The sequence below is a fragment of the Coregonus clupeaformis genome, chromosome 5 (assembly GCF_020615455.1).
Source record: "Coregonus clupeaformis isolate EN_2021a chromosome 5, ASM2061545v1, whole genome shotgun sequence".
NCBI classification, from domain to species: domain Eukaryota; kingdom Metazoa; phylum Chordata; class Actinopteri; order Salmoniformes; family Salmonidae; genus Coregonus; species Coregonus clupeaformis.
In genome coordinates this window covers 26,273,555-26,300,488 of record NC_059196.1, presented here as the reverse complement: position 1 = coordinate 26,300,488, position 26,934 = coordinate 26,273,555, and the positions used below count along the sequence as shown (strand labels likewise).

General features: G+C 47.5%; 1 protein-coding gene across 6 annotated transcripts in view; it reads left to right on the top strand.

Moving 5' to 3' along the window:
* Positions 1–26,934, top strand: part of LOC121566650 (BCAS3 microtubule associated cell migration factor-like) — a 268,998-nt gene that overhangs the window by 117,027 nt on the left and 125,037 nt on the right. For all 6 annotated transcript variants that reach the window (XM_045213788.1, XM_045213787.1, XM_045213789.1 and 3 more), the window contains 3 exons: positions 48–148; positions 4,040–4,236; positions 4,438–4,535. In XM_045213788.1, the coding sequence (XP_045069723.1) occupies positions 48–148; positions 4,040–4,236; positions 4,438–4,535 (396 nt within the window). The remainder of the gene's footprint in view (positions 1–47; positions 149–4,039; positions 4,237–4,437; positions 4,536–26,934) is intronic.

Here is a 26,934-nt window from a genome sequence, read left to right as displayed (position 1 = left end):
GCTTGCTCGCTCTAACAAACACTATCTCCCTCTCTCTGTGTCCACAGTGGTGCCCCCTGGAAGCCCTGGCCCTATCACGCGCCATGAGTCTTACGACAGCCTGACGTCGGACCACAGCGGACAGGAGGATGAGGAGTGGCTCTCACAGGTGAGACTGACTCTGCCCAGCTGGCACCTTTTGAGTGATAACTGAGTCAACATCATGAAACACCAGCACTAACACGCCTGATTCAGGTCATCTAAAGGTTTGATGCTTAGTTACCAGTAGAGCAGGTTTATTAGTGCTGGGCTAGAACAAAAATGTGCACCTTCTGGAGTCCACCAGGAATGGATTGAGAAACGCTCCCAATCTATAGCAACATCAAAGTATTTGCATCATCTGCACTTCACATGTCCTATGGTGGCTAGAGAGGGACAGTCACCCCTTCAAGAGCCTATCGCCCAGCAAACTCTTTATTTTCTCTCCTAAAGGACTGCTCCTTGGCACTAGCTGGTAGGGGGGTCATTCCACGAAATGAGAGCCTTTTGCGTCCCTTTGATATTTTAAGTTGAAATTGTGCAGAAATATTGAATTTTAAAAGCCTGTCATACTAAATGAAGTGCCCTTTAATATATTGTAGACCACTTGTAAAATTCTATAAATCTGATTTTTAATATGAATAAAGATTAGCTCAAGTGCAAAAAATTCTGCATTTTGACATGTCCCTCTGTGCATCCTCTGTGACTTCTAGGAAGATTTTAACCCACTTAACCCCAACATTTCTCTAAGTTTTCACCATCATGGTAAAGCCCTAGTTATTTTGTTGCTTTGACAAAGTCATTTCTTAAGATTATTATTGAATTCATATTATTAGTTATTCTTTTTAAGGTAAAAAAAAAGATATGTGAACTGAACTCTCGTTTTAATATGGTGCAAATATTCCTTTTAAAAGTTTTTTCAAAAGAAACATTGAACATCTAATAGTCAAAACATAGTGTAAAAGCAGGTGAGCTGGTTCTACTCTGTTGTTTCTTTGGTGGAAAACTGAGTGGGTCGAACATGTTCACCCTGTTACCCATAGATAGACAGGCTAGAAAGGTTTTCTGTGAAGCTTGCATTCAATTGCCACTCCCTGTTGCACACAAAAAGCTTCCATTCCCCCTGTCACGAAGGGATTTATGGCTGATTTAAGATGAAATCTTCAACCTTGTTACGGTCAACCCTATTACTTTATTTGGCACTTAATAGGCACTTAATTTTTTTATTTAACCTCTTGAGAAGTGTTTTTTATTAAGTTGGTCGTTATGACAGAATGTTATTTTTTTTTTACCAAGTTACACTACTCAAAAGGCACTTAATTGGTGAAACAACCCAGGAGGTAATAGGTGGTTTTTGGACTAAGTGGCTGTTGACTGTTGGACTCCTTGTCTTTGTCCAGCTGTGCATGATGCCACTATTACAGCGTGAAATAAGATGACATTTTAATCTAATACCAAATAGTGGCCTTTTTAGCACTGAGTACTGCCGTGAGATGTGGTTTGGAGGGATATATGGTTGGAATGTGTAACGTTACAGATAGATAAGTTGTATGGTGATATGACCACACTCTCTTCAGCTTGGTTAACCCTTCACTCCTTAATGTCTGAAGCCTGATCTCTGCATGTAACCATCACATTTCCACCATCAATAATTTCTGGCCATATATAATGGATTGGGGTAAATGTATCCCACTTAGTCTGTGGTTTCCCTGTGGTTTGTAGCCACTATGCTAGTTTTGCCGGGAGCCAAACCTGCTACCGTCTATCTACCATCTCCTGCACCAAAACTACTTTAGCTTGGCTGGATTTACGCTTGCGCTGTGCTATTATTAGCCAGGTGAAGTCTTTGTTAATGGAGGTTGGCAGCCAGGCCACTAGGGGGAGTTGTGCTGTTTTGATAAGTTACAGCTTAAAACTGCCAAGCAGGGATGGGGACACGGTGTTATGGGGGGGGTGTTGTCTGTCAGACAAACTAGTTAAACCAAGGTTCTGACTTATTGCACTCAACAAAGATACCACAAGACTTGGCGGTTGTCGCAGTGCTATCCTCAGGAAACAGCACAGTGTATTTTCAACTACAATAATTCTGACACTTAATAGCTGCTGTAAATCATTGGAGTGGATGAGGCTCCTCAACATGGCATCTCACTTGTCCTCCAGTTTATCCCAACACACTTATCTCGTCGTCTTTCAAATTCAAATCTGAAACGGCACTGGAAGACAAGAATGGTCTTGATCCATTCTAGACACGAGCCCTCTAAGGTCATGCTGTCAGTTTCTTTCTGTTCTGTACAATAGTCTGGAGGATAAATACTGAAACATGTATAGTATGATGATAATGGCTAGATTGAGTTAGAGCACCGCTGTCTTGTGGATGTCATTAAATCATATCCCTTCATTAGATTATCAGCAGTGTTCAGAATCAGATGGATCTGAATGTTTCTAATACAACGCCACATTGTGACCTTTGGTGTTTGCCATCTGTCTGGGCGCTGTATGTAGCGCTACTCAGGAGACATTGCTTGCATCCCAAATGGCACCCTATTCCCTATATAGTGCATTACTTTTGACCAGGGTCTGGTCAAAAGTAATGCACTATATAGGGAATAGGATGCCATTTGGGATGCAGATTTGGTGCGTAATAGTGTAAGTGGCTCTCAGCTCTCAGGTCCGTCAGATGACAACAATGCCTGAAGCAGCCCCACAGATTCCCCCTTATCCTCCTGGTTTCAATACCCCTCCATCAAGTCATCAAGTCTGGCTCTGACAGTCATGACACATGACATCTATTGGGTTAATGCTTTACCTACCAACCCTCTGGAGACTGGACTATAATTTTCTCCCTCCTCCACCTCCTGTACTATACAATGACTGTTCATATCAGACATACCTAAGCTGTTATATCAACAGTCCTTTAGTGGTTCTATGAGCTGTACACAACCATGTGGATAACTCGTATTGTCAGGCGCAGTATGTCAGGACAGGGTGCGACAGACAGACAGCAGGGCAGAGACAAGGCGGGCTGGGCATGACAGACAGATAGACAGGAGGGGAGAGGAGCGGCCAACATCTGGCCCTGTGCCCCGACACTGAAGAGAGCCGTGGCATCTGTTTATCTCTGGGGCTGGGCGACACTGATGGTGTTAACTGGCGAGTACTCACACACTGAAATCTTCCTCCTTCCATCTCTCTGTGGCCTCATTTACACAGCTGTGCCAGGCCACGTGTCACACACACACCACGGACGTATTACGAGACCCTAAGCTGTCACCCCTGTCTTGGCTCTTTCACAGCCAAATATACATGAGAGAGAGGGGGACAGAGAGTGTGGAAGGAGGGGAGTCTGTGTTAAATAAAGGGAAGACTGAAGGATTGAGAGGAGCTCTTACTAAGAAAGAATGTTGGAGATGGCAGAGAGAAGAGAGGGGATGAGGGAGAGGGCAGAGGGGGAGAGAAAATAAGATATTGGGAGTAAAGAGAGAAGGTGAAAGCTAGTTACAATTGTTCTGTCCTCTCCTCTCCCCCATCCATCTAGTGTAACATTACAGACAGACCTCTCTGAAGTGTGCCACTGTTATGTTAAAGCCCATCATGCCATCACTCAGGGGAAAGACGCTGCAGAGAGCTGTTCCTGAGCCTGAACGGCCACAGTGGCATTTCTCTGAAATGATGACGCTAATGTGGCTCTGACGGTCGTCCTCTAATCCTGTTGCCACGGAAATCTGTCTCCCTCATTTCCTCTTCCCTAACACACGCCTCCCGCCAGCTCATTGTGACTTCCGCCTCTGTGGACAACAAAGCTTTAGTCTGACAGGTTTACATCTAGAACGGATGTGGACAGTGACGCTGTAGTAGTTATTTTATTAGTCCCAAATGGGAAACTGGTTTGCAGCAGTTTGTACACAAACACAGTACCAGTATTTAGTTTAACCTAAATTAAATAAAACTAAGGTAACTGCACTATCCATTCCAGTGGTTTTATGTTGCTAGCATGCTAATGTTATTGTTTGGCCCCTACCAGGTGGAGATAGTGACCCACACAGGGCCTCACCGTCGGCTGTGGATGGGTCCTCAGTTCCAGTTTAAGACCATCCACCCATCTGGTCAGACTACGGTCATCTCCTCCTCCTCCTCCGTGCTGCAGTCCCAGGGCCCCAGCGACATTCAACAGCCTCTGTTAGACTTCGACACTGACGACCTGGACCTACACAGTCTCAGGTAGGTAGACAATCATGCTGCCATAGTTGTATCTGACTTCTGCTATTTTGAACAGGTCTCTCTTGCAAAAATACGATTTTATTTAAATATATTATTCTATCATATACTGTATATAAATAACATGAAATCTGCAAATAAATGCAGCATAACTGCAGTTAAATAAACACATACATAAGTAACTTTACATTTCTGTGTGTGTAGGATCCAGCCGGTGCGTTCTGAGCCGGTCAGCATGCCTGGTTCCTCTCGGCTGGTGGCTGAACGGAGGGGACAGGGGACGGTCATTGATACAGGATCAGGTAGGAACCATGGCTACTATATACTATACTGTCTATCTGTCTGGATATATGTATATCTGTGGTATGGGACTGTGTACAGGTGTCTGTACCTGGTTCAGTACAGAAGGATGTCTGTATACACACTTACACACACACACACACACACACACACACACAACTGTATGTTATTCATAATAATCAGAACCTTTTGGCTGTGGGCCTTTGTTTTCCTCTTCAGACACACAAACCCACATTAAACATTTTACATTTGAGTCATTTAGCAGACGCTCTTATCCAGAGCCACTTACAGTTAGTGCATACATTTTCATACTGGCCCCCCGTGGGAAATGAACCCACAACCCTGGCGTTGCAAGCGCCATGCTCTACCAACTGAGCTACAGGGGACTAAACCAGCCACATAATGACCAACATGATAATCTAGTCTGACTTTCCACAGTATCCACACCAGAAATAGCCCTAGTGATAACCATAATCATAACCCTGCATTGTGATTGGATGAATGGCCCTAATGAAGACCTTTCTGGCCTCATCTGTGTATTAGATTAAATTGATCTGCTTTAAAGATGGTCTCTCTTTACGTTTGGCCTTTCTTCATCCTGTTATGATGTTAGGGTTTAATCCAATCATGTTGAGATGAAAGCCAGCACGTACAGTGTTGTTCTTTAGGGGTTATTTCTGTTGTACTGATCTTGTGAGAATCCCAATTGGATTTAGTGCTAGTGTTTTTATGTCATTGTGAAGCCACCATTAGGATCAATGTGACTGGTATGATGTTGTGGTATTTCTGCCGTGTGTTCAGTATGGTTTTATGATCCGGTGATTGAGCCGATTGATAGTAAACGCCTTTGATGTAGCAGGGACATTAACCTAGCCTTGTTTGTTTTGTTACCACTGTATTTTCGGTTGAAGCACAAGGCCCTGTTTTGATGAGGTTTTCACCAAATACTAAAATCATCAACAAAGTACATTCATACCTGGTTTGAACCAGAAAGGCTTCCCCTCCCTCCCTCCTTGTTGTCTGGAGGACTGAAGGAGGAGAAGAGAGGAGAGGAGAGGAGGTAGAAGAGAAGAGGGAGGGAGGAGGGTAGTGATGGTTATCAGTCTCTGGCCTGCCACCGGTGTGGCGCCTCTTATCACACACACATCGCTTTTGTCTTTCCTTCAAAAGGGCAAGTGTGTGTGTGTGTTTTTTGCCATGGATTAGTGCAGTTTGTGTGTGAGTGTGTGCACGTTTTTTTGCAGCTAATGTAGCCAAAGTCCCAGCAACTTGTGATTATATAAGTGCTTAGTGGCAGTAACATCAGTCATACAGTAAGTTAGTTCCACTGTAGAGACTCTTCCAGTCATTGGGAGTCATAGACAGTCTCCCCAGTGTCTGGGATGTTATCTCTGTGTATGCTGTATCCTACTCTGCTAAGACATTCCCCAGGGGCTTAAGACTGGGTCACACACGCACACACACGCAAACACACACACGTCTTTATGGGCAGGGAGGAGGGAAGTGGAAGCTCTACAGCCAATGTCTCGCTTTTCCCTCCTAAACAAAATCATTGGGACCTGCAGCCGCCACTATCAATACTGTCTATCTGCCCCCCAAGGGTCACTATGAGGGGGGAGGCTGTCTGTCTGTGTGTGTGTGTGTGTGCATGCACGTGTATGCTCCTCTGTTGTAGACTACGTGAGTGCCCTGGTAGACTACACAGGAGCATTTTGTGGTATGGCGGGGCCAAAGAAACAATGCTAGAGGACACAAACAAAGATAGAAAGAAAGAAAGAGGCTGTTAATCTTCTCTGTGCTGATAACTATCTGACAGGGATCACAGCGTCCCTACAGTCTGGACAGGTAGTTGTTTTGTTATGACTCAATGAAGAAAACACCCTGCTCCTTGTTCTGGAGAAAAACACTTTCTTTAGCCCCCCCCCCGCTCACACGCTTGTGTGTGGCGGGCTGCCGTGACTTTTATCGGAAGCCAGGGATCTAACTCGTTTTGTTGCTTGCGACAGAGAAGAGCACGAAGGGAGAGAGAAGATGCTGGCATGTTATGAGTTAGTTATCACAGGTGTGTGTGTGGGAGTTTGTGTGTCCTCTTGATCGGAGGATAGGAGAGATACACAGCACCAAATACACTTAGTGAACACTACTGCTGTTAGGCATTAAAAAGTGTGTGTGTGTTTAGTCCATTAAAAGGAGCCAGTTGGTCTTTATGGTCTAATCAGTGTTGGATCAGCAGCTAACAGCCATTAGAGAGATGAGAACCTCCTCCACACTCTACCTGACACTCAGCATTATCACAGCTTACGCTGCTGCTGCCCCCTCTCACTGATACCACTCAATACACACACACACACACACACACTGAGAGAGGGAGGTGCGGGTTATCACCTGCACAGTGCATCCCCTCTGTCATGTAGCGTCCAGGGCAGGAGGGGGTTTCCCCAGCTATTGTAGTAAGAGGTGGAGGGATGGAATGAATGGAGGGATGGAAGAATCAAAGGGTGGATGGGTGAGTCCCTTCATAGCTGAACGGTCCTAGGAAGGTAGACGGGCACCTGCACACACACACAGAGTAACTGATCCTTAACCCTACACCCCACAATTACCTGACCAGCCATAAAGGCCTCCTGTGTGTGGAGAGATAGTGGCCACATTCACAACTCTACTATTATGCCATATGATCTCTTCCTTTAAGGAAATTGGGGGGAATATCTTTCTTTCATTACCCGTGACCTCACTCCCTCCTCTTTCCCCCCCATCTACCCTTCCTTTTCCCCATCCCCATTCTTTCTCTCCTCCCATCAATGGGGTCCTTGTCCCCTCTGCTCTCTAAGGGTTTCACTTCTTCCGGTGACCTGGGGGTTGCCATGACAATAAGTTGAGGTGGCACTGCCTGGGGCCAGTTCTAACAGAGAGATCTGTTTTGTCATCACACCCATGTAATCAGCCTGTGAAAGATACCATTCTTATCACCGCACCGCTTTGTCTGACTGAGAGAGGGAGAGTTAGAGAGCGAGAGAGAGCGGGTTGGAGACAGAGAGAGAGCGGGGAAAGGGGGGGGTGAGAGAGAGAGGGAGAGAGAGAGAGAGGGTTAGAGAGGGAGAGAGGGTTAGAGAGAGAGGGAGAGAGAGCGCGGAAAGGGGGGTGAGAGAGAGGGAGAGAGAGAGAGAGGGAGGGTTAGAGAGGGAGAGAGGGAGAGAGGGTTGGAGACAGAGCGAGAGAGAGCGGGGAAAAGGGGGGGTGAGAGAGAGAGGAAGAGAGAGAGAGGAAGGGTTAGAGAGAGAGAGAGGGAGAGAGAGCGGGGAAAGGAGGGGTGAGAGAGAGAGGGAGAGAGAGAGAGAGGGTTGGAGACAGAGCGAGAGAGAGCGGGGAAAGGGGGGGTGAGAGAGAGGGAGAGAGGGTTAGAGAGAGAGTGGGGAAAGGGGGGTGAGAGAGATAGGGAGAGAGAGAGACACGCAGGCCTGGCTTTTCTATCCCCTCCGCTATCTCTCCCTCTGTCCTGCTTTTCTTTCTCCTCCTTCCTTTCCTGGGGAGATGACAGTAAATGGGTTCAGCACGTTTTGGGAGCTGCCTAGATTTATTGTTGCTGTGTGTGTTGTCTTTTTTTAAGGAATGGTTTGGCCACGTGTGGGTGCATGAAATGGAGGGATGTGGAAGCTGGAAGAGTGTGTGTGACATTGGACATTGATTAGTATGTGCTGATGATAAGTGTGTGGGGGAGCGGGGGGGCACTTTGTTGACCTCACTAGGATTGTGTGAAATGCTGTGGCAGTGTACGCCATATGTTTTCCTGTGTTTGTGATATTTATGTGTGTGTGTGCATGGGCCTGGCTGTGTGTGTGTAATGCCAGGGGGCAGTGGATGCTGAGCAGCTGCTGTTTAGAGCGACTGAACGGACACCAATGTGTCAGGCATCTGCTGTGTGTTCCCTGTTCAACCTACACACACTGTAGGGTGTATGAGTGGGGGTATGTAGTTTCATCTGCAAGGACACTCCAGCCCCCTTTAAATGTCTCTTAACTGTCATGTATCCATTGATATGTCTTTGTGTGTATATGTAGAAGGGGTGTATGTGTGGGAGGGACACATGCACACGCACACACACGTACAGATGCCAATACACCCACACACCCTAAGGCTGCGTGGCAGGGGATGTAGTGTCAATTAGGGGACGACATCTCAGTTTGGAGACAATGCCATCCCTAAATACACATTACCTCAATCCTACAGAGCTGCAGAGTGCCAGTCTTTACCCTCCATGTAAGGCACCAGGCTGTTGTGGGCACACCAGCATGGATGGATGTTTCTCTGGGTATAGATAGCCCAGGAACATTGTCTCTCCATCCCTTATGTCTCTCCAGGGGAAAAGTCCTTGTCATCATCGTTAACACTGACAAGTCGACTCCGAGACACCCCTGGAGTAGACACCCTGCAAAGTTTGGGGACAACACTCGCCTTCTCTCCTTCCCTCCATTCCTATCACTTCATCCCTCCCTCTCTCTCCCCAGCATATACCTCACACACTCTACCAGCCTCCCCCCTCTCTACCCCCCTCCCACCCTCCCATCTCCCCCTCGTCTCCCTGACACTAACTCTCTTTGACAGTGTCTCCAGTGCGGTGTGGGATAATCCACCTGGGCGGGGTATTAAAATAGGACCCAGCCAGCCCTCTCAGCTTCATAATGGATCGATCCGGACGGCCCCACAGCCGGCTGCTGTAATGGTATTTTTGACACCTAGCTAGCTAGCGAAGGCAGAGCTACACAGAGTAAAGCTAATGCACGCCACCGCTGGCACCCTCCAACACACTCCCTCCTTACAAATGAATAGGGGATGGAAAATGAGGAAGCACTCACGAGGAAGAGGGAGACGCTCATTTCTTTCTTTCTTTCTTTCTTTCTTTCTTTGTGTCACTCACTTTTTCTAGTTTTTCGCTGTCTCTTTCTATTTCCATCTGGCAAAATCCAAAATGTTCTATTCAGTCCAGTTGAAGTTAGAATGTGGGGGAACATCGCCCCACCTAAGTAATTGGAGGGGAAACTTTGCTATTTCACAAAGCCCAAATGGCACACAATGGTTGTTTTGTAATTATTTTGGTCTCCTGATGGTTTTGTCCTTGTATGGGTGGAGTTGTGGAGTTGAAATGAAGAGCTGTTGAGGGATTGGCCGGGCTGGAGGGTTGAAAGGGCATTACCATGGTTTCCAATGGCATAGGGGAAGTCAGTGTCATAGAATGGTCAGGTGAAGACTGCCTACCCCCCTCATCTTTCTTCCCTCAACCCCTCTCCTGCCTTCTCTGCCATGTCTCTCTGTCTCTCTCTCTCTGTCTCTGTCTCTCTCTCTCTCTCTCTCTCTCCCTCCCTACCTCCCTCCCCTGGTCGGTCAGCCCTAGGCCTCAGTATCCAGGTGTGGAGGTGCTGCAGGTCATTTCCTCTGCAGGTGTGTGTGTGTTAGATGATATCTGCACACCTGGTCTACTCCAGCCACAGAGGCAGTCTTTGTGTATTCATTGTAGTGGGCAACACACACCCCTCCAGCCAAGTTACCTTCCAGCTGAGAGAGAGAGAGTGAGTGAATGGGTGAATGAGTGAGTGAGTGAGTGAGTGAGTGAGTGAGTGAGTGAGTGAGGGAGGGAGGGAGGGAGGGAGGGAGGGAGGAGGGAGGGAGGGAGGGAGGGAGGGAGGGAGGGAGGGAGGGAGGGAGGGAGGGAGGAGAGACCCACCCTCCTCCTCACCTGTACATTAGGTCCTGTGCCCGTTTTACTGGAGTGTGTTTCCAATCACCGGAGGAATGTGAAAAATGTCCGGTTGGGAATTCCATCCTGGCTTCCTGTGTGTGGCCGTAGGTAGGGAATGATGAAGAGAGAGGGATAGAGAGAGACAGCGAAAGGACATGCTCCTCCAGAGACAGCCTCGTCAGCAGTAGCGTCTTCTCTAGGAAAACAGAAAAGAGCGAGGCAAGGAAAGAAAGCGAGAGGGAGTGACAGAACGTGCATACCTCTCTGATGTGATGTCCACTGGTTCTGTCAGCGCCTGTGCTGCTTCGTAGCATCTTCACTGTGTCGGCCCAAAACCAACCTGACACTTTTCTTAGTGAGCTCTTTCTTTGTCCTTTTCTTCTGTCTTGAATTTGTAGTAATATGCAGTTGTGTGTGTTGTCTGTGATGTGTCATGAGGTTTTATATGTTTGTAAAAGTGCAGAAAGTGCAGGTTTATGCAGGTATACTGCAGGTGTCTGTATGTTTGCAAGTTTGTTTTTTGTATGCGTGCTGCTTGTGCTGTCCATTGCTGTCTCTTGAATGCCTCCCCTCTCTCTTCTTCCTGTCTCTCCTTCACTTCAATTCTCTCTCTCTCTCTCTCTCTCTCTCTCTCTCTCTCTCTCTCTCTCTCTCTCTCTCTCTCTCTCTCTCTCTCTCTCGTCTTTTGTTATCAGTAGTGCAGGAAGCTCAAGTTATCACATTCCAGCAGCATACAGCTTAAGTAAGAACTATTAATTTGACGACAGCAGCACAGGACCAGATGTGAACGTCTCTCTTTTGATTTGAACTCTTTCCCAGATCCTTATCAATCTAATTTAGACCTCATTGTCTAGGAGGAGGGGAAAGAAGAGGAGAGGAGGAGGAGGAGAGAGAAGCTGTGAAACATCAAGCCATACGCATGTTCATAGGCCAGCCTTTTCCCTGGGCTTCATTTTTGGTTACCTCTTATTTTGTGTTTTGTGTGATAATAGGAGAAATGCTTTTTATTAATATTCATCTGTGTTTTTGTTTAGTGTGAGAGTGTATTCCCTTAACCCCTTTTTCCTCATATATAATAACATACCGACACACACACACACACACACACACACACACACACACACACACACCACCCCAGTGCGTAACACCATCTAAATGAATTTATAAGTTCAGCTCTCCCCAAGCTAGAGGGCTACTGGCCAAGTGCACCAGAGCACAGCTCTCTCCAATATTCCTCAAAATAACCTAGACCAGCCAGGCTTATGAATCACACACACATACACAAATACATACCGTGTGTGTTTAAATTCATACACACAGGCTGTACTCCCCTCATGTGAGAGCGGAAATGTATTCAGAACCAATAAACACACAAAGAACCCACCTCCACACATACACACACATACTGGCACACAAACTCCCTCCTGAGAACATGTGTTTTCAATGAAGGCTTGACTGTAAGGCTGTGAGGCCTGGTCAGACTATATGAAGTCATGTATACTGCCAAACTGCCCTGCACATACTGCTTATATTAATGCCTCTCTACATGGAGGGGGGATGTGTGTATTGTGTGTGCTTGTAGCATGTGTGTTTGCATATACTGTAAGCATACCGGAATCACTGTTTGTGTGTGTGTGTGCACATTTGTGTGTGTTATTAGTGTTGTTGTGTGTGTTTGGGGAGTGCTTTATCTCACTCAACCCTGTAGTGCTACTCCATAAGAGTAGGTTCAGCAGTCAACACCAGCTCTGCTCTGTGTTGCCCTGCTCCTATTAAAACTAACCCTTTGATCTGGCCTATACACAACCCACCACCGGGAGGGGGTTGGCGGGTTGGGTGTGTGTGTGTGTGTGTGGATGAACAGTGAACACTGCCCCATGGGGGTTACAAACACACTTAATGCAATTATCCAGCAGCAGAGATGAGGGTGAGAGACAGGAGGCGCCGGGAAGGTGCCTGTCTGTGGTGCGTGTGTATTTTCTCTGGCAGCTAGTCCTGGCATTTCCACTAGCCCTGTGAAAGTCTCCTCAACCCCCCAGTGTTCCCACTCTCTCATCTCCTAATTGGGGCTTCCCTGTGTGTGTGTGTGTGTGCATGTATTTTTGCTCAGAGTGCTGATATAACAAGCACCCCAAACCCTCAAGGTCCCCCATTACACCCTATGTCGCTCTTACAGCCTATGGGAGTAAGAGGCTACTTTAGCTAACTACTCCATTAAAGCCTATGTCAGAAAGAGCTAAGCTAGCTAACTGAGTCGCCTCTAACCAGCCAGCCCCACTGGTCAGAGCTACATAATTCACTAAATGAGCAACACACAGGCTAGTGTCTGAGCTTCACAGCACACACCGATCACACATAGCACAGGGGCCAGTCACACTAAGTGCATCAAGGTTTTGACTTGCTGCTGCTAATTGTGTCCCATCTCCTTGTATTCATGGTATGGGGCAAGAGAAGACTAACTTGAGATGCTGAAGTTCAAATCATGTGAACGTTGCATTTACCAGCACACTAGTTAGGATCCATCTTTTTGGACTGGGTGTATTAGTAGTATGAGTGAAGACCTTTCAGTCAGTGTCTTAAACTGACCCCAGGACAGATTCCCAGAGCAGCAGCTTTGTAGTAAAGCCTAATAAACACACAGTACCTAATGAAGCATCTCACCTCATTTAGACAAATTAGGAACACATGTTGTCCTCTTGTAGACACACAACCCTCTAGTACAGGAAGGCTGGGAGGAAAAACGATCCTACAGTGAACATCTTTCCTTTCTTTCATCAATCTTTTCTCTCCCTCTACTCCTCTTTCTCTCCTTCTCTAATTCTATCTCCCTTCCTCCTTATAATATTTTATTTAGTATTTTCTCCCTTTTTTTCCTGTAATCCAGTGTAAGTGTAACTAACCCAAACACAGTCTTGTGTTTAGACACTCAGTCTGAGACAGTCCACAGCTTGGGAAAAGCCCTGGCCAGACCAGGAAAACTGGGAAAACCAGGATACAATTTCGCACTTATGGAGCCTAAACGATTTCCTCCTTCTCTTCCTGGCCAGACGCTATGCTCCTAATGTTCTACTGGGAAAATCAAACGGAGCTACTTGGAACGCTCAAAATTGCTTCCGGGAAAATGTTTATGTAACACACACACACACACACACTTTTTCTGTCAAATGAGTGATTATCCGTGTAACCTTGAACTCTAACAGTAAACAGTGTTCTCTTTTCTCAGTCATTAGTGGTCTTAGGTAGGCTACACTGTTGGCATGGCTGAGCTCTGTCACTAGTTTCCTATTTGGCAGGGGTAAGGTGAATACTCTGGTAAAAGTAAAGCCTATGCTGTAAAGTTGAGTCTCTAGTGACCCTAGGGAAAAGAGCAGACATAATGTACACACGCACACACACACACACACACAGCACACATACGCATGCTAGCCCCCCCTACCCTGACCCATTGATGTAAACACTGCGCCCCACTAATTCTTTTATTTTGGCGTCTCGTGCAAATTGACTCTAGTCGCCCTCTGGCATTTTAATATGGTCGGCTAGGTAACATGAACCTATTTTCCTCGCAGAAACTATGGCAGCCAAGGTATTTGAAGTCCCCTCCAACCCTCCACCTCACCAATGACTGAGATATTAGTTAAAAGAAGCAGAAAGGGAAAAGAGAGAGTAGTCCAGGGATGTGCTGTAAGAGTGTATTTAAATGAAGGAATAAGTCATCAGACAGTTCTACTGTCCTGGCATTGACTCCTTTCCAACCAGGGCCTGGTTACAGTAGCAGAGTCCTGATAAAGTTACATTGATCCTGTAAATTCAATGTTACTGAGTTACAAACAAGCCTTAAAACAAGGAATTAACTAGGGGAAAGAATCTGAGGTCTGAAGCATTAGGTTGTAAAGTATTTTAATAAGACTGACATAAAACTAACAGTGATAAATTAGTTGAACTGATGGTGAGACATTTCTGGCTTTCCTTTTTCTCTCTCTTTTTCTCTTTCTTTATTTGATTTCTCTCTCACAGTTGTGTATTTTTAGCCTGCTTTCTTTTTAGACCCTTGCAAAACCTCCCGGCCCTAGTTATCATTCAAATGATAGAAGGTAGCCTTTCAATATGGTGTCAGTAAGTCGGTCACCTCTCATAGTAGGAAATAGCTTCTGCTGTAGAGCAGCTGTGGAGTACTCGGCTGTTTTCTCCCATCGCTGATTCATCTGTTCTAACTATTCCCAGGAGGAGAGAGGTGTTGGGTAACTTACTGTAACAGAGAGGGAGGGAGGGGAGTTGTGGGAATGTGGAGGAATGACTCTGCTTTTGTTTTCTTTAAACAGCTCGTTCGCACATCGCAGTCTTCAGAGGCAGGAGCAATTTGTCCTCTTTTCCTTTCTTCTCTTCTTCCTCTCCTGGTTCTGAATCGTTTGGCAGCTGGGCCAGAGGTGCAGTCCTGTTGCGTGCATGTTTGTGTGTAGTGTGTACATACGTGTGTGTGTGTGTGTGAATGTTGTGTGTGTGAGTACTTCTCTTCTCTCTCCAGCCTCTGGACCTTGACAATTCCCTAGAGGAAAAGCCTGGCCCCTCTTCTCTTTTTTGTAGTCTTCCTCTCTGCAGTCTTTCTCTCTCTCCATCAGACATCTGGAAACAGGCATGTTTGCAGTCGACAGCCCCTGCACTTTGACTTGATTATATTATCTGGTAAAAGTATGCATGTGTGTCAGAGTAGGCATACCATCACTCAAGTACAGTGTATGTGTGTGTGTGTTCTTGGTCCTGTGTGGCTCAGTAGAGCATGGCGCTTGCAACGCTAGGGTGGTGGGTTCGATTCCCACGGGTGACCAGTACGAAAAAGTATTAAAATGTATGCACTCACTACTATAAATCGCTCTGGATAAGAGTGTATGCTAAATGACTGAAATGTAAATGTGTTTGTTAATGCATCTGTGTATGTGTTTGCATATGTATGTGTGCTTTCCTTCGAGGTATACTGAGGGGTCAAGTGGTGATTGCTGATGTTGTCTGGTCTAAACACATGTTTAGAAGCAGGGCAGGCCAGAGCCCGCTGGACGTTTGGCAACCATTAACACACTTCCTCAGTCAGTTCCGGAGGCAGCTCTCTGAGGACCTCTGAGAGGGGAGTTCTGTGTGTTATTCTTTATCCCTATCCTCTAGTATCCAAGCAGAATTTATAGACAGGCAAATTTCCCTCATACACTTGCCAACACTCTTCAAAAACATATCATGTATCACCCTCACATATTCCCAAAATATGTTCCATCGACTAAAGACACACACTCAGCTCCCCAGGCCCAGCCACACTCAGCTCCCCAGGCCCAGCCACACTCAGCTCCCCAGGCCTAGCCACACTCAGCTCCCCAGGCCCAGCCACACTCAGCTCCCCAGGCCCAGCCACACTCAGCTCCCCAGGCCTAGCCACACTCAGCTCCCCAGGCCCAGCCACACTCAGCTCCCCAGGCCCAGCCACACTCAGCTCCCCAGGCCCAGCCACACTCAGCTCCCCAGGCCCAGCCACACTCAGCTCCCCAGGCCCAGCCACACTCAGCTCCCCAGGCCCAGCCACACTCAGCTCCCCAGGCCCAGCCACACTCAGCTCCCCAGGCCCAGCCACACTCAGCTCCCAGGCCCAGCCACCTGAGGGCTTTGGCCGGCCGGCAGGAAATGAAAGGATAATTTAGTTTGGGGCGAGATGAGTGGATGGAGGGATAGATGGAGAGAGGGAGTGATGCTCCTAGGCGTGACACAGACACCCCAACAATATATATATATATTTGTTTACCTTTATTTAACTAGGCAAATCAGTTAAGAACAAATTCTGATTTACAATGACGGCCTACACCAGCCAAACCCGGACGACGCTGGGCTAATTGATGCAGTGCCTTAGACCGCTGCGCCACTCGGGAGCCACTGGAGGGAAAGAAAGGGTAAAAGAGAGAGAGAAACAAATTGAGAGAAAGAATGAAAGAGCAAGATTAAGTGGGCGGCAGGTAGCCTAGTGGTTAGAGCGTTGGGCCAGGCTCTGTCGATGTGCCCTTGAGCAAGGCACTTAACCGTAATTGCTCCTGTAAGTCCCTTTGGATAAGAGCGTCTGCTAAATAACTAAAATGTAAGTGTTTTTGCAAGACGTTCCAAAAGTGTTTGGGACTGAGTTGATTTAGAACTTGTTGGGGTGTGAGAGAAATCTATTTGAACACTTTTGTCAGATTGGAATAAGTAGTTTGTGTATGCAATGTTTGTGTCACAGTTATAAAAGGTGACCAACCATGTCTGACTATCTGTCCACATGACTGGCCCACTGTCCTCTCACCTTGTCTTCTGGCTTCCCTTCCCTCCTCCACCCCACTAGGCTTTCTACAGTAGCTCTGTGAGCATTTTCACACACACAACTGGGTTAAACCTAGCAGATAGTGTATTGTTGAGATGTTGGTGTTGAAGGGACCAGTGTTTTTGAGTGTGAATGCTTTGTCAGTCGGGGTTAGTTTCAGGTGAGGTGCTGCCTGGTTGCTTTGTGGTTTTTGCATTTGTTGTTGGTGTGTGTTTGTGCGTGTGTGTGTGTGTGAGGAACCTAGGTGCTGTCTGTCTATTGTGGGAAACACCTCTCTCTCTGCAGCGGGTGCGTCTCCGTGGCGAAGTGACTTGGTGTCGTTCAGAGACACACAGCAGGGAGATATGGGTAATCTGCCTCAACACCCTGTCTACTGGTCTAACACTTGCACATTTTAGTGAGTGTGTATTAAGGGCAGGCACAATGCACCAAAAACACACACAAAACCCAAATACTCACCAAACTGGCGAATGGGAACGAAATGACAATCGCAAAAACACGCACATACACTTACATTTGTGAGAGGAGGAGGGGGTGGATAGGTGGGTGGGTGGGTATCGTTGTGTTCGTGCAGTATGTGACATACTACCATTAGAGTGGTCATTAGAGCTGTAGTCTAGAGTCTGGAGCAGCCCAAGGCCAAGGAGCCTCTGGTCTCAATAGACCTTTTACAAACACTGCCCTCTCTCTGTCTCTCTCAGTCCTCTCTTTCTTTAACTCTGTATCCCTCTCTTTCTCTGTGTCTCCAGTGTCCATCCCACAGCTAGGCTGCAGGGACAGCGAGATTCACTTAACCATCACACAATGTATCAATAGCACTTTGGATTGGGAGGTGTGTGCATGACACTTACTGCCTAACCAACAATAGCCCCCATCACATCAACTCCTCCCCTTAAAACACAGAAGTAGTTGGTGTGTGTGTATGTGTGTGTACGTGCGTGAGAGCGTTTGTGTGTTTTACCCTTGGCATGGATGGATGCCTCCTGGATGTTCTGCTCTCTCACTCTAACAACGAACACCAATTAACCCTTAGCCTACACACACACACACACACACACACACACACACACACACACACACACACACACACACACACACACACACACACAGTTTTAATCAGTGCACCTCTGGCCCTACTAGTTGTTAACAGGCTCCCACTCAGTCTTAAAGGCCAGTAAAGAACCCCACTCCTCTGTAGCTAAGGTTCAGCCTTTGCTTCCATACAAGGTTGTCAATTTAGTCAAAGAACGAACGTGTGTATTCAAGTGTTGTGTTGGGAAATTAGGGTAACACCCTCCCTCCCCCTCTGCTCTTTGGGTGGACAGATTGCTCACTCTGACCTTTTGGCTGTGTGCCTCCTGGCTGTCTCTACACTGTCACAGAATAATTATCTAAATTACTGACTGTAGAGTACATCAGAGACCATAAAAAGGCTGATGGGGGGTCAGCTGGACACACACTGAAGATGACGTTTTAGACAGACATAACGTTGTCTTACACAATAGACTATTCTCTGTCTTCATGGGACGACAAATGGGGCAATGTAATGTCCACATAAAGACACACCCAGACGGCATCCCTAGCCGCGTCCTCAGAGCATGTGCAGACCAGCTGGCTGGAGTGTTTACGGACATATTCAATCTCTCCCTATCCCAGTCTGCTGTCCCCACTTGCTTCAAGATGTCCACCATTGTTCCTGTACCCAAGAATGCAAAGGTAACTGAACTAAATGACTATCGCCCCGTAGCACTCACTTCTGTCACGAAGTGCTTTGAGAGGCTAGTTAAGGATCATATCACCTCTACGTTACCTGCCACCCTAGACCCACTTCAATTTGCATACCGCCCCAATAGGTCCACAGACGATGCAATCGCCTGCACACTGCCCTATCCCATCTGGACAAGAGGAATACCTATGTAAGAATGCTGTTCATTGACTATAGCTCAGCTTTCAACAACATAGTACCCTCCAAGCTCATCATTAAGCTCGGGGCCCTGGGTCTGAACCCCGCCCTGTGCAACTGGGTCCTGGACTTCCTGACGGGCCGCCCCCAGGTGGTGAAGGTAGGAAACAACACCTCCACTTCGCTGATCCTCAACACAGGGACCCAACAAGGGTGCGTGCTCAGCCCCCTCCTGTACTCCCTGTTCACCCATGACTGCGTGGCCACGCACGCCTCCAACTCAATCATCAAGTTTGCAGACGACACAACAGTAGTAGGCCTGATTACCGACAATGAAGAGACAGCCTACAGGGAGGAGGTGAGGGCCCTGGGAGTGTGGTGCCAGGAAAATAACCTCTCCCTCAATGTCGACAAAACAAAGGAGCTGATCGTGGACTTCAGGAAACAGCAGAGGGAGTACCCCCCTATCCACATCGACGGGACCGCAGTAGAGAGGGTGAAAAGCTTAATGTTCCTTGGCGTACACATCACTGACAAACTGAAATGGTCCACCCACACAGACAGTGTGGTGAAGAAGGCACAACAGAGCCTCTTCAACCTCAGGAGGCTGAAGAAATTCGGCTTGGCCCTTAAGACCCTCACAAACTTTTAGAGATGCACAATTGAGAGCATCCTGTCGGGCTGTACCACCGCCTGGTACGGCAACTGCACCGCCTGTAACCACAGGGCACTCCAGAGGGTGGTGTGGTCTGCTCAACGCATCACCAGGGGCACACTGCCTGCACTCCAGGACACCTACAGCACCCGATGTCACAGGAAGGCCAAAAAGATAATCAAGGACATCAACCACCCGAGCCACTGCCTGTTCACCCCGCTATCATCCAGAAGGCGAGGTCAGTACAGGTGCATCAAAGCTTGGACCGAGAGACTGAAAAACAGCTTCTATCTCAAGGCCATCAGACTTCTATCTCAATAGCCATCACTAGCCGGCTACCACCCGGTTACTCAACCCTGCACCTTAGAGGCTGCTGCCCTATATACATAGACATGGAATCACTGGTCACTTTAATAATGGAAGACTAGTCACTTTAATAATGATTACATACTGCTTTACTAATTTAATATGTATATACTCTATTCTATCCTACTGTATTTTAGTCAATGCCACTTCGATATTGCTCATCCTAATATTTATATATTTCTTAATTGCATTCTTTTACTTTTAGATTTGTGTGTTTTGTTGTGAATTATTAGATACTACTGCACTGTTGGAGCTAGGAACACAAGCATTTCGCTACACCCGCAATAACATCTGCTAAATATGTGTATGTGACCAATAACATTTGATTTGATTTGATACATTTACTATCTTGTAATTTTCAACTACTGAGAAGCAGAGTGAGGAAAAGAGAGGGGGATGGAGCGAGAGACTGTAGCTGGGGTGACTTGACATTAGCGTGGGAGAGGGCAAAGGCGGAAAACCATCAGAACTACAAGTGTACTGGACCATGTACACACATACATACATACATACATACATACATACATACATACATACATACATACATACATACACATACATACATACATACATACATACATACATACATACATACATACATACATACATACATACATACATACACACATACACACATACATACACACATACATACACACACACATACATACATACATACATACATACATACATACATACATACATACACACACACACACACACACACACACACACACACACACCAAAGCCTGTGAGCTCCAACACCCTGGACAGGAGCCCTGGACACTTCCAGCTCCAAGTTTCACTCTGTGTGTGTGTCATCAGCCCACATCACTGTCATTAGTCTACTAATGAGGAGAGGATTTACTGTTGCATTAGGTGAATGTCACTTCGCGCAGACACACACTCACACACTAACATGTATGCACACAGTCCAAAGAAAGATATGACACTGGCTGCTTCATCTCAACCTAATTCAGAGAGATTATTAATTCTACAGTTCTTCTCCACTCCTTTTCTTTGTCCTCTTTCTCATCTCTCTTCTGTCACTGTCTATGAAGGACAGCTCACTGAAGCTAAGCTTAGCGTAGCCTAGCATCTTTCTCACCAGCTCACTGAGACGTGTGGCTAACACCAATCAATGACTCACTGCAATGCTGCATTAGCTAGATAGCTTTAGCCTAGCGTAGCGTAACATCTTTCCCACCAGCTCATTGAGACGTGTGGCTGATGCTGGCTAATGTGGCTAACGCTAATCAGTGAGTCACTCCTGTCTGTTGTAGCTAGCCAGTACTGTGTCATTAGCATCATCATCAGAGCTAATACACTCATCAACTGTGACATCCACCACCACCTCTGCCCACATACATTCTCTCGCTCTCTTTTCTCGATCTCATACACACTTTCTCTCTCTCTGTCTGTTTGTCTCTGTCTCTCATACACACACAAAACACAAACACATACATTGACACACACAGCGGACTGGGTGCATTCAACCCAATACTGAAAGTTCCTGGCTGGCTACCTGTACCACATACTGTAGTTTGTCCTCTCCGCTACCCCTCTGGTCTCTTCCCCCCTGGTCTCTTCCCCCCTGGTCTCTTCCCCTCTGGTCTCTACCCCTCTGGTCTCTACCCTTCTGGTCTCTACCCCTCTGGTCTCTACCCCTCTGGTCTCTTCCCCTCTGGTCTCTACCCCTCTGGTCTCTTCCCCCTTGGTCTCTTCCCCTCTGGTCTCTACCCCTCTGGTCTCTACCCCTCTGGTCTCTACCCTTCTGGTCTCTTCCCCTCTGGTCTCTACCCCTCTGGTCTCTACCCCTCTGGTCTCTACCCCTCTGGTCTCTACCCCTCTGGTCTCTTCCCCCTTGGTCTCTACCCCTCTGGTCTCTACCCCTCTGGTCTCTTCCCCCTTGGTCTCTTCCCCCTTGGTCTCTTCCCCCTTGGTCTCTTCCCCCCTGGTCTCTTCCCCCCTGGTCTCTACCCCTCTGGTCTCTACCCCTCTGGTCTCTACCCCTCTGGTCTCTACCCCTCTGGTCTCTTCCCCCTTGGTCTCTTCCCCCCTGGTCTCTTCCCCCCTGGTCTCTACCCCTCTGGTCTCTACCCCTCTGGTCTCTACCCCTCTGGTCTCTACCCCTCTGGTCTCTTCCCCTCTGGTCTCTTCCCCTCTGGTCTCTACCCCTCTGGTCTCTTCCCCTCTGGTCTCTACCCCTCTGGTCTCTACCCCTCTGGTCTCTTCCCACCTGGTCTCTTCCCCTCTGTTCTCTTCCTCTCTGCTCTCTGACTAGGAGGGTGGAGTTGCTATAACCAGAGACAGGTGTCTAAGGCTGCTCCGCTAGACTGTTGTTTTAGCCCTACACTGAGATCAAGGTACTACCAGGTCACTGCACTCTACACACACATCCGCTATTCTACACACATCATACTCTACACTGTTAGCGGACTATTCCCGGCCGTAACACAGTGAGCTTTGGTTTTATGCATAGTTTTGTCTTAGTTGCACTGTGATCATGGATCCAGAGGTTGTGACTTAGATCAGTGTTTAGAAACAACGTCATCCTACTTTGGTTGTGGCACCCTATTCCCTATGGGCCCTGGTCAAAAGTAGTGCACTGTATAGGGAATAGGGTGCCATTTAGGATGCAGACTCTGTGTTTACCAGAGCAAAATTTCCCCTTTTAGTCCTCTACAACATGATGCAGTGAAGGAGTGACCTCCATTCTAATATTATAACTCTTCATAGAGTCCTGGTTATTTGGAACAACAGGATGCTAATATCCTCCCTAACCCTTTACATAATGAAACCTTGTTCCCTTTATAGTGCACTATTTTATTCCCTTTATAGTGCACTACTTTTGACAAAGATGTGTGCAGTATCAAGTGAATAGGGTGTAATTTGGGATGCAGACACTGTGATATTAAGCCCTGGGTTTATGAGGGAATCATCAGGATCAAAGCAGCTCTCTGACACAGCCCACCACCACTGAGTCACACACTAGATGACTTCTGCACATGTCACCAGGTTAAAAGGACACCATACGAAAATAAACTTTGTGTGCATGCAGACGTGCGTGCGTGCCTCTGTATGTATGTATGTATGTATGTGTGTGTGTGTGTGTGTGTGTGTGTGTTTTTTGTGTGTGTACGTTCGTGCCTCTGTGTCTGTTTGTGTGTGTTACAGTTAAGCCAGATCATATCTTTTTAAGGCAAGGCCATGACATAAATGTGAAGGACCAATTAGATCACATTCTGTCAGAGCTCCTGCTAAAGTCATATGAATTCATTATTGGCCCCTGGAGGTTGCCGTGGTGAGGTTATCGCCCTGGCGTGTCCGGCTGTAGTCACGGTAACCCAGTCTGTCCATCTGTCGTGTCTGTGTGTCACTGAGGGAGAGAGAGAGACTGAAAGGGATTTCCCCTCTTGTGTGAGCTGCCATATTACTATAGCGGAGCTTTGATGTAGCTAGGAGTGAGCTACAGTACCGCTGGCTAGCATCTCAATTACTGTGTGTGTGTGCTCTGTAATGATTCATTCCACAACTATCTAGTGATCATAAGTAGAGGATACTTCCTGTAAAGGATACTTTCTGTAGAGGATATATGGCTCTACTGGTGCTCTGGGTTTCCACCAAATCCTGCTACCACAGATTAGAGAGTAGCTCCCTAGTATTGTCTTCCAAACATCTTACCAGCCCACAAACTATCTCATAATCAGCTGATGATGCAGAATGGCACACCTAGGGCCCCGGTACATGTCCACCAGGCTTGTGTGTGTGTGTGTTTTGTGTGTGCGAACATGTGTGTGTGCGCGTGAACGTGTACTTGTTTGTGCCCATGTGCTTATATATGTTTCTTCCAGCCATATCAACCATGATCAAAGCAGATAAGACTGTGGTCACGACGCTCTACACTGTTTTCAGATGGAAATTCAAAATGGCTGCTCCCGTCAGAGTCAAATGAGTCCTTGGGTCTTTTAAGTGCACGAAAGGTTCAAATTAGAGGCTGGTCTTTGAAGCCTGAGTGTGTGGGATATTCTTTAACCCTTTGTAGTTTGGGTCTGGATCGTTCCTGCTTAACAAAGGCGTGCTCGCATCACAGGTCAACTGGTGCACGTGTTCTGGAGAAGGAAAGAAACGATCTAGGCTCCTACTTCAGTGAGTTAGGATCTAGGGGTCATAATGGAACAAGAACCACATAGTATCAGTGAGGTAGGAACTATGGGAAGGGGCTAGAGGCTGGAATGGAACCAGACCCATGCATCAGTGAGTTAGCCAGCCAGTCAGTCAGTCAGTTAGCCAGTCAGTCAACCAGTCAGTCAGTACAGTTCTCCCAGTAGTGAGAGTAGGCATATGGAGCCCATCTTTGCAGGGCTGTTGTGACGCCACTCTGACCTCCAGATTGAAAGGATCTGTGCACCGCCACAGGCACACTGCTGCTCCTCTGCTGCTCCACTGCTGCTTGCAGTGTGGGCCGTGTCACTTAGCATTGTGTTCAGATCACTGTGTTCAGCTCACTATTCAATAGAGAGGAGTGGAGTTGGAAAGGAGAGGAGAGGTGATGGAGAGTGGAGGGAAAAGAGGAGAGGAAAGGGGGAGTGGAGAGAGAAGAGGCAGACTGTGTGTGAGTGACGTAGAATGTCTTTGATTTCAGAAGTCTAGATACAGGGGAACTGTGTACTATAAATTCTCTATATTGATCCCTGCATGTCAAGGACAGGGCATTGGGGCTGACGGGGGGTTTTATTTGTGCCAATAGGATGCATATGTATATTTTCTTGGTGAAATATGTGGTCAAATAGGGATTTCAGGCTAGTATCATCTAGGCTGGTGACTTTTTATTGTGTAAATTGAGAGGTGCTGTGCTGTGTTGTGGTGTTGTGTTCTGAGCCTGTCCTGTCTTACTGTGTGACTGATAGCAGACATATGGCAGTGTTTAGTGTTAAGCCAACTGAGATCAGAACCAACCAGGGGATCAGGCCTTTTAATGGCAAAACCACATTCTGATTCCTACTGAAGAGCCAGGATTTGGGTTTAGGGAGGGAGAGGGAGATGATAGGAGGGAGAGGGAGAGAATGAGGGAGGATAGAAGGGAGGATAGGAGGGAGAGGGAGAGAATGAGGGAGGATAGGAGGGAGGGAGAGAACAAGGAAGGATGGGAGAGATGCTTCCTCCCCGTTCTTGCTCGGCCCTACTGAGCCGTTTGCCCTGCATGAAGTCATTCCCACCAGTCTCTCCCCCTCCCTCCCTCCCTCCCTCCCTCCCTCCTGTGTGTGCTGCCGTCCTCACCTCTCCTGACGTCTCTGCCTCTCATCACCAGCTATGTGAAGTGACAGGCCACATCCTGGGGCGGCTAGCAGGGGCTGGTATAGCACTGCAAAAGAGAAGCACGACTCACACACGCAAACACTCACACACACACACACACACACACACACTCACTCACACTCACACACACACACACACACACACACACACACACACTCACACTCACACTCACACTCACACTCACACTCACACTCACACTCACACTCACACTCACACTCACACTCACACTCACACTCACACTCACACTCACACACTCACAGACATGGGCATGTACACACACCTCTTTGCACACACACCCCGGGCCATTCCCCTCTTCCCTTCTCCCCAGTCTTAATTCCTAAACGTATTTGCTCCAGTTGCTGCTGGGCGCTGCAGGGCTGGCTGTGGGGAGGACAGCCCTTCACACACTACTGCCCCGGACCAACTACACACACTCATATACACACACACACACACACACACACACAGGGCAATAACCAGATGGAGAGGGAGACACGGCCAAGTGCACTGCTTATCTGTACAGGACGTCCAGGGAGGGCACCCGAGCCTGGTACTACCCAGCACTGCCCAGCCAAGTGAGCCAATGCCCCACTTCCACTGACATGTAGGGAGGTGGCAAAGGTGGCAGGGGAATAGTCAGCAGGGGCTAAGGGTCTGCTCTGTTCCCATGACTGGCTCCTCTGGGATGAAGAGGAATCTGAGGCGCTAGAGAAAGGGGGATTGGTCTGTCTACCCCCTTAATCCACACTACCCCTTTGACATTTTTATATTTTCTTTTTCTTTTTCTCTGTCTCTTTTATTTTTCATTTTATCACCTTATTTCTCTTTCTCCCTCCCTCCATCTCTCTTTCCTCCCTCTCTCTCCCTATCTCTCCCTCTCCTCCCTATCTCTCCCTCTCCTTCCTATCTCGCTCTCCTCCCTATCTCTCGCCTCCCTATCTCTTCCTCTCCTCCCTATCTCTTCCTCTCATCCCTATCTCTCCCTCTCCTCCCTATCTCTCCCTATCTCTCCCTCTCCTCCCTATCTCTCCCTCTCCTTCCTATCTCTCTCTCCTCCCTATCTCTTCCTCTCCTCCCTATCTCTTCCTCTCATCCCTATCTCTCCCTCTCCTCCCTATCTCTCCCTCTCCTCCCTATCTCTCCCTCTCCTCCCTATCTCCCCCTCTCTCTCTCTCTCCTCCCTATCTCTCTCTCCTCCCTATCTCTTCCTCTCCTCCCTATCTCTCTCTCTCCTCCCTATCTCTCTCTCCTCCCTATCTCTCCCTTTCCTCCCTATCTCTCCTCCCTCTCTCTCCTCCCTCTCTTTCCTCCCTCTCTCTCGCTGTCTCTCTCCTCCCTATCTCTCTCTCTCCCTCTCTTTCTCTCACACTCACCCTCATGCTCACTCTCACTCTGTGTCTCACACACACACTCTTTCCCTGTCACTGGCCTCAGACCAGAGTAGTACACACTACTTCTCCCCAACCTGTTTGAGGCTGTAAAGCGAATTGCTAGGAAAACAGGTCGTCTCATGAGACTCAAACAAGGATTATAATTTCCCCAAACATGCAAAAAGATGTCCACAATCATCAACCATGCTCCCATGACACATCCCATGACACACTCTGTTATTTTTAAGTACTACACTTTTTAAGTGCTCTCATATATCAAGACATTTTCTCACTCAAGTAGCTCCATTACTTTTTACTCTCAATAAAGTTTTTACAAGTTTGTTTGTTTCAGTTAAGCAAGCGTGGAGGAAAATGTGTCCCAAATATCACACCGAAATCTCCTGTTGCCCTGCCTTTGCCACTGTGGAAGCAGAGAGGAAGAAATGGAGGACGGAGAGAGATGAAAAGGTCTGGGGATCTCGTGAAAATCTAAAACAAATCTCCCGGAGCAGAGAGGTTAACCCCTTCAGCCGGCGGAGGCTTTGAAGTGGAGCGGCCATATTGTTAATTGTCAGCGATGGGCTTAGGGAAAGGTGGTAACAATTTAACCCCAGCACTGGGCTGCCGGGTGCGGGTCCTTGCCTGGCCTAGTCTCTCAGGTGTTTGCAGCTGGGGAAAAGCACAAGAAAACACTGCCGATGAGAGGCCGACTTAACTGGCCAATAATGC